The sequence below is a fragment of the Oncorhynchus kisutch genome, linkage group LG17, assembly GCF_002021735.2.
Source record: "Oncorhynchus kisutch isolate 150728-3 linkage group LG17, Okis_V2, whole genome shotgun sequence".
NCBI classification, from domain to species: Eukaryota; Metazoa; Chordata; class Actinopteri; order Salmoniformes; family Salmonidae; genus Oncorhynchus; species Oncorhynchus kisutch.
The window spans coordinates 23,199,949-23,207,213 of record NC_034190.2 but is presented as its reverse complement, the minus strand read 5'-3'; the positions used below and the strand labels follow the sequence as shown (position 1 = coordinate 23,207,213).

Below are 7,265 nucleotides of genomic sequence, written 5' to 3'. Positions count from 1 at the left end.
TGCATGCCAGGATGTATAATTACAATGAAAGAACAAGTTTTTACGCATACAGTTTCTGATGATATTAGTTGCTGGATATTCAGTATTGTGGCTGTGAAGCAGTTTTCCTGACTAATTGGTCTGTGTGGTGTTTCTGTGTCCCTCTACAGGCCTGTTTCCCCAACCACTCCTGTTCACCGTGTGCTGAGCAGATCCAGGAGCATGCAGGAGAGGTGCTGCGCTTCGTGGGCGGGATAGGCCTCTTCTTCAGCTTCACTGAGGTGAGATTGCCCTTTATATACAGTCAGGGGAGTGTTCTGCTGTATCAATCAAGCAATCAATCAATTTAACTTATATAGTATTATAAAATAGTGCTTTTGTCTTTACAGTAAACTAGCCTATTTTAAGGTGCAGTTCATGAAATCTAATAGGTAATGAAAATGTAGCTATATACAGTATGTAATCTATTTGTAGGTCAGCAGCATAAAACTGGGCCCAGTAATGCTTGTTATTTTGACCTCTGAATGTTTTATTCGTCCTTTTTCAGATCCTGGGGGTGTGGCTAACGTACCGGTACAGGAACCAGAAGGACCCTCGAGCGAATCCCAGTGCCTTCCTGTAACCGTTGGCAACTGCTGGCTTTGTACCCCGCTCTTGGAGTGGCCAACTTTCCTCCTGGAGAGCTACTGGTTGTGCAGGCTTTTGCTTCAGCCCTACTCTAACTGTGACACTAAAACAACCGATTCTAAACAAATTAGCTGCTCATCGGAGCCTTGTTCAGCTGAATCAGTTGTGTTAGTTAAAGCAGGGCCGGAGTAAAAGCCTGCACACCAAGTAGCTCTCCAGGTGGAGGTGGGTTTGCCGCCTGTTTTAGGGGCTGTGTTTGTAAATAAGCGAGTGACTTGTGTGTGTTTTCACCAGCTGAGCAAAGCGCCAGCTCTTTGTGTGGTGTTACATGAAGTGATTGTTTTTCCAGAATGTGGTGTGTGTCTGGAAAATAACTGGGTCATGTTCATTCGGCACCAAACGGAAGACGGAGGAACTAGCTTCACTTGTCGAATAGGAAACGCTCCTTTACACTTTCCGTTGCTAAATGTTTTCCGTGGTGCGCCCTAATGAACACGACCCTGCTGTATATTAAAGATGCTGCATGAGCCTATTACCCTAATAGGACACCTTAAACCACTCCCGATCAGAACCATATCCTGTATACACTGAGTGTACAAAACATTAAGCACACCTTCCTAATATTGAGTTGCACCCCCTCCCCCTTTTGCCTTCAGAACAGCCTCAATTCGTCAGGGCATGGACTCTACAAGGTGTCGAAAGCGTTCCACAGGGATGCTGGCCTATGTTGACTTCAATGCTTCTCACAGTTGTGTCAAGTTGGCTGGATGCCCTTTGGGTGGTGGACCATTCTTGATACACACGGGAAACTGTTGAACATGAAAAACCCAGCAGTGTTGCTTGCAGTTCTTGACACAAATCAGTGCGCCTGGCACCTGCTACCATACCTGCTCAAAGGAAGGCACGTCAATCTTTTGTCTTGCAAATTCACCCTCAATGTCTCAATTGTTTCAAGGCTTAAAAACACTTATTTAACCCCCCCCCCCCCCCCACCCCCACCCTTCATCTACACTGATTGAGGTGGATTTAACAAGTGACATCAATAACAGATCATAGCTTTCACCTGGATTCACCTGGTCAGTCTTTGTCATGGAAAGAGCAGGTGTCCTTAATGTTTTGTGCACTCCTTGTCTATTCTCTCATATACAGAGGCTCAGGCTTTTGTCCTTCTGGTGACACATCTCGAGAAATTTACATTTTCAGATACCACATTTGATATTTGACACACCCTTGATGGGCAAGCGTTCAGTATGCTCAGACCTGTATTAAAGCATGTGAACTGTGATGTTGTGACTACTGAATGACTCCTGTATTACAGATGATAGCTGACATGATGAAGACCAGTTAGCATTATTTTGTGCGCATGACGACTGAAGATGTCATTGAATATTTGTAGATTTGATTTGAATCACTCAGTAACTGAAGGACTGTAGGATGCTGTTGATAATTGTATGCTGTAACTTCATAACTACAACTAATTAAGCAGCTTGTTGTTGCCTTTACTTTAAGTCATTATGTTACACAGCATTTGCATTTTTTTGTGTTCTGAATGTTTATTTCTGACACAAATAACCTGATAATTCCTAATGATTTGAAATCAGAAAAAACAAGGGGATTCTTCAAGGGATTTTGGCAATGATGCCTGTTATCTACTTCCCCAGACTCAAATGAATACGTGGATACCATTTTTATGTCTCTGTGTCCGTTATGAAGGAAGTTAGAGGTTGTTTTGTGAGCCATTGCTAACTAGCATTAGCGCAACGACTAGAAGTCTTTGGGTATCTACTAGCATGCTAGCAGACACCCATAGACTTCCAGTCATTGAGCTTGTGCTAGTTAGCAACTTCCTTCCAACTGCACGCAGACACATAAAAAGGGTATCCATGAATTCATCTGATTCTGGGGAAGTGGATAAAAGGCCTCATTGCCAAACTCCTAAAGTGTCCCTTTAAGAGTCAATTGCTCATGCTGTCTGAATATCATCAGTATGAAATGCTTGGGAAGACTGACATGTGAAAGAAGAGATGAGCTTTGTTCTGCTGATAGTGTTACAAAGCCTGGCAGTCGATTGTGTGTGTGTGCGTGTACATAAGTGCGTGTGGGTCTGTGCAAGTGTGCGTGTATGTCTGTTACCTTGGCTTGTGCCTTTTGCATGTCTCCTATACTAGTGTATACTGCTGCTTCCACCTCCCTGGTGGTTCTGTGAACTACAACATACCTGAGCCTTTGTACAAGAAATCTCAATTAAATAGAAAGGTCGAAAAATATATATTTTATGCACTGTTTCTGTTCTTTGGTTTTCCTTTCAACAATAAGTAACTCCATTCCCACCAATGCCCAGTCAAGTTGACCAATTAGAATTTTTTTTCCTGAAGGTTCACTGGGTTTGTTGGGCTCAGTTTCCACAGAAACCAGTGGCATTCAATGACGTTGCAAAATGTGGAGCTCAGCTCACAGCAGTAGCCTAACCCTTTCCAAGAAACTCTAAATCTCTACAGAAGTGGAATGACAAAATAATGCTTTTATTTGCTAAATGACATATTAGATTCCCATGAACTTATTGCATTGCAATATTATAGTACTACATGACATTACTAAGAATCATGTGTGGGTGTGTCATTCCCTCACTGGCCCCGCCCATTCAGGATGTGACCAGGATGTCAGCACTCACTACCTAACTACACAAACACACGGATTCATGCACACCCACTGTGTGTTTTTTTTTCCAATAGCCCTTTTAACCTGAGTCATTGTCATGAAGGGTGAAAGGACTGAATTACATTTTCCAATGAGACACAAATAATTTCATAATTGCACTATATTTAATAAAAAGACATCTCAGATGTACAGCAATACATTACAAAGACAGAGAAGTTCAGGAAAAATAACAGAATTTAAAAAATGTTTTGTGAAAGTGAAGACTAGTTCTTTCCAGTGCTTAGGTTTACATGGTGACAGTATGCCACTGGCTGACTCCTAGGCTCCAGAGAACGTTCAGACAATGTTCGGAGAACCTCTGAAGTCGCAGGCCAAAGGTCATGGGGTTACATGATGAGTCAGTGCTTACAACTCAGTCTTCAGCAGCTTCTTGGCCTTCTGCATGTTGCTCAGTACTACAGGGAGAAGGGAAATGAAGAGTATGTCACTCAGGAGCAGGTTGTTTCTCACAAAGGCAACATTTTCTCATCTCTGAATGAATTATAAAACAATCTGAATACACTTAGTAATACCTTACATGAATAAAAATGTAGACATGTGTATAAATGCTTAAACATTTACAATCTATGAAATACAGATTTATTAAAAGTATGTAAACCGTTAGTATGCAATGAAACAGTCAAAAGGGAGATAAGATCAAGTTGTACTCACAGAGTTTGATGTCAGAAGGCTCATAGGCGTACATACGGTTGGAGTAGCGCCCTGTGATGTCAGCTCTCACTGTCATAGAGGGATCTGAGGAGAGAGCGATTAAGGGGGGGGGGGGGAGATAACTATTGGTTAAAATCTGTTGCTTTTGTTTGATGCCATCATAAACTAAATAATGGCAATCCTTGTCATGTAATGCTGCTGGGAAAATGTGACATTTTCACTCACCGACAAAGATGATTCTGGGGACATACTGGCCATCAGGGGAAAGGTGCTTGTCTGTGGTTTCATACTGATAACACAGGGAAAGAAACACATATCAATGATTTGCTTCTTAATACTAAAAGTCAGGTTAACAAAAAATAAATAACAGTGCCCTAAAATACTAATATAAATCAAACCATAGAATCATCAAATCTAATAGATCAAAAGGGAAGTAATCTAGGTATTGATTCTGACACTGTTTTCCAAAGACTTCATTTACAACTCACCACCAGATTGAGGACGATGAGGTCTTCATCAGCCACCTTCTGGATGTCCTTGTCTTCAGCGAAGACCTTCTTCATGGCTGGATTCATGGAAGACATCATGAAGACATCATGAAAGTGTTACATTGACTTAAGAGATCTCCATACATGGCAGCAGGATGTAAGAGGTGTATACCACCTTGGCAAACAGAGCCATGTTTGTTCTACCACGAGTTTGATAATGGCTGTTTAAACAAGTCCTGGTTTCTAATACAACCGAATGATGCATCACGATTTGGGAGAATACCAGGATGCAAATAATACTCATAAAAGTCAATGGAGGGACATTGACCTGTGGTCTGTTCAGGAAGGTGCAACAGAATGGCAGCTTATTTGCTATAGGTCAGGGGTTAGAGGTTTACGGTCAGGGTCTTACATGCACTGTGAGGACAGTCCTCCAGGTGGAAGATGACCATCAGAGGCTTGTTCCTATGGAGACAAATTAGTTCTGGTTATAGAATAAAATTGAATATAAATCCTTGAAATGTATTTGTTTTGTTAAGTGTATTTATCAGCCATCTAGATATGTTACATCAATGTGAAATAACACCTTGTTCCCTATTTTCAACTTCATAAAAAGTAGGGTGCCGTTTCGTATGTGGCCATAAACATTTGTTCACTCACTGTGCCCTGGCCCAGTACAGAGCCTCCTCATAGGTCTGAGCCCAGATTAGTTGATCACCCCAGCCTATAGGAGACAGGAAGAACAGTGTCAGTGCAACAGTTTCAGTACAACATTAAACATTAAAGAACATTCAGGTATAGATATATTGTTTAGAACAGACATGCCTCTACTGACATGTAGAACAAGGAAGCGCATGTCAGCTCTTTTCATTAGATATCTCCGACCACACTGATCTTACAGAGCTTTGAGAATGAGGAAAAGGAGAATGTGTACTCATTCATTAATTCCTTAACAACACTATACACTGTGATAAGCTTTGGAAATAGTAAGGGGAGAGTGTTACCTCTGGAGAGAGTCTGAGGGATCCTCTTCCCCCTCTTGGCGATGTTCTTCTCAGGCTTAGCCAGAGATGAAGACACGGCTATGGCCACCAGGACCAACAGCACCGACAGCAGACCTCGGATCATGATTACTACCTTTCTGGAAGGAAACAGAGTTCAATAAGCATCTCAGAGTAGGTAGGAGGTAGGATCAGGTCCCCACTGCCCATATAATTTTAATCATTATAATCTACAAGTCAAAAGTGATCCTATATCTGCACTCCTATTCTGAATCATTGTGAATATGGGCCCAGATAACACATGCCTGCCACAAAACTGCACAGAGTCTACTTCTATTTGCATACTATTATAACTCAACAGTATAGCTGAGGGAAAACAATATGAAGATCCATGCAGAATTACAAATAATTGCACATCTATTCAGATTTGTTCAAGTTGTTGAAGACTGAAAGACAGAAAAAGTTCATAGCATTTCAAGGCACATTTACCAGACAAAGGATCAGATGGATGGATTAGGGATGGTGAAGAGAGATGTGTGGTTAGAGAATAAGGCTTCCATTGTGGTGGAGGGAGAGATCCATTTCCTACCTGTTCTCTGTGGCACCTTTGTGTGTCTCCTGTGTTCTGCAGCTCCTCGTTCTGCTGTGTCCCTTCTCTCTCACCTGGACCTGCTCTTATACACCGGCCCTAAGCTCTCATGCTGACCCCTCCCACCAACCCTCACCTCTCCCTCTCTCCTCCTACAGCTCTGATTGAATGTGTGTCTACTGTGTAGGTAAGCAGCTCTGATTGAATGTGTGTGGACTGTGGAGGTAGGCAGCGTAATGGATTCTAGAACTTTCACTTTCTCTCCCTTCCATCGCTATCGGACACAGGCTTTTAAAGACATATTAAGCCTGGTTAAAATGTTTGCCCTGAGTTGGATATGATAGTGTTGTCATGTACGTTTTCATGGAGTTTTACACGAAGAATGTGTAATGGAACTGTTGAATCATAATAGTTGGTTCAGATCCAAGGACAAGTCAGCATTAAATCGAGGAATCTGATATCGGGGCTACTAGTCAGTTCATGATTGGTTCAGGTCAGATCCGTGAGATTGACATCATTCTCAATAAATTAACTTTCCTAAAGTAAACAAAAACCTTTAATAGGCTTGAAGGGGGAAGTTCATCCATTTTTACGTGGCCTTATTTTCACTCTTTCTGTGCTTGTAGTTGATCCCCCAAACCATTTTGTTTCGTTAGAGAAAATTGGCTGTAGGAAAATATGAAAATGTGTCTAAAACACATTCTAAAACACATTCTAAAACACATTCTAAAACACATTCTAAAACATTCTAAAACACATTCTAAAACACATTCTAAAACATTCTAAAACACATTCTAAAACACATTCTAAAACATTCTAAAACACATTCTAAAACATTCTAAAACACATTCTAAAACACATTCTAAAACATTCTAAAACACATTCTAAAACATTCTAAAACATTCTAAAACACATTCTAAAACATTCTAAAACACATTCTAAAACACATTCTAAAACATTCTAAAACACTCCACACCAACTCATATTACATCACAATCCCATTCTGAATGATGTCTCTGCCCAATTTTATTTTTCAAAGATGTTCTGCTGTGCCATAAATTCATGTTTGAATGATGCAAATATGTATTTATGGGACAGTGGGGGAAAAGATCGGACGTAATATGAATCTGATTACATCAGAATCTCATTCTGAATGATGTCTCTGCTCAAATGGTGAAAAAAATGTCTAGTGTCCCATAAATCCATATTTGC

General features: G+C 40.8%; 2 protein-coding genes across 3 annotated transcripts in view; one reads left to right on the top strand and one right to left on the bottom strand.

The window, feature by feature from the left end:
• Positions 1-2,889, top strand: part of tspan13b (tetraspanin 13b) — a 6,005-nt gene extending 3,116 nt beyond the window's left edge. Inside the window, exons 5-6 of the mRNA XM_020507101.2 lie at positions 150-260; positions 527-2,889. Coding sequence (XP_020362690.1) covers positions 150-260; positions 527-601 — 186 coding nt within the window. The 3' untranslated portion in view covers positions 602-2,889. The remainder of the gene's footprint in view (positions 1-149; positions 261-526) is intronic.
• Positions 2,890-3,406: 517 nt separating this feature from the next.
• agr2 (anterior gradient 2) lies at positions 3,407-6,185 on the bottom strand. 2 transcript variants are annotated; one of them, XM_020505279.2, is made up of 8 exons: positions 6,054-6,185; positions 5,468-5,604; positions 5,124-5,187; positions 4,876-4,928; positions 4,464-4,540; positions 4,201-4,264; positions 3,976-4,059; positions 3,407-3,719 (listed from the first exon to the last, which is right to left on the bottom strand). In XM_020505279.2, exons 2-8 carry the CDS (start codon positions 5,589-5,591, stop codon positions 3,670-3,672), a joined length of 516 nt encoding a protein of 171 aa, XP_020360868.1. In that variant the 5' UTR covers positions 5,592-5,604; positions 6,054-6,185; the 3' UTR covers positions 3,407-3,669. The 2 variants fall into 2 exon arrangements, with proteins under 2 accessions (XP_020360868.1, XP_020360869.1); XM_020505280.2 differs by having other exon boundaries at positions 5,468-5,600; positions 6,054-6,155.
• Positions 6,186-7,265: the final 1,080 nt, after the last annotated feature.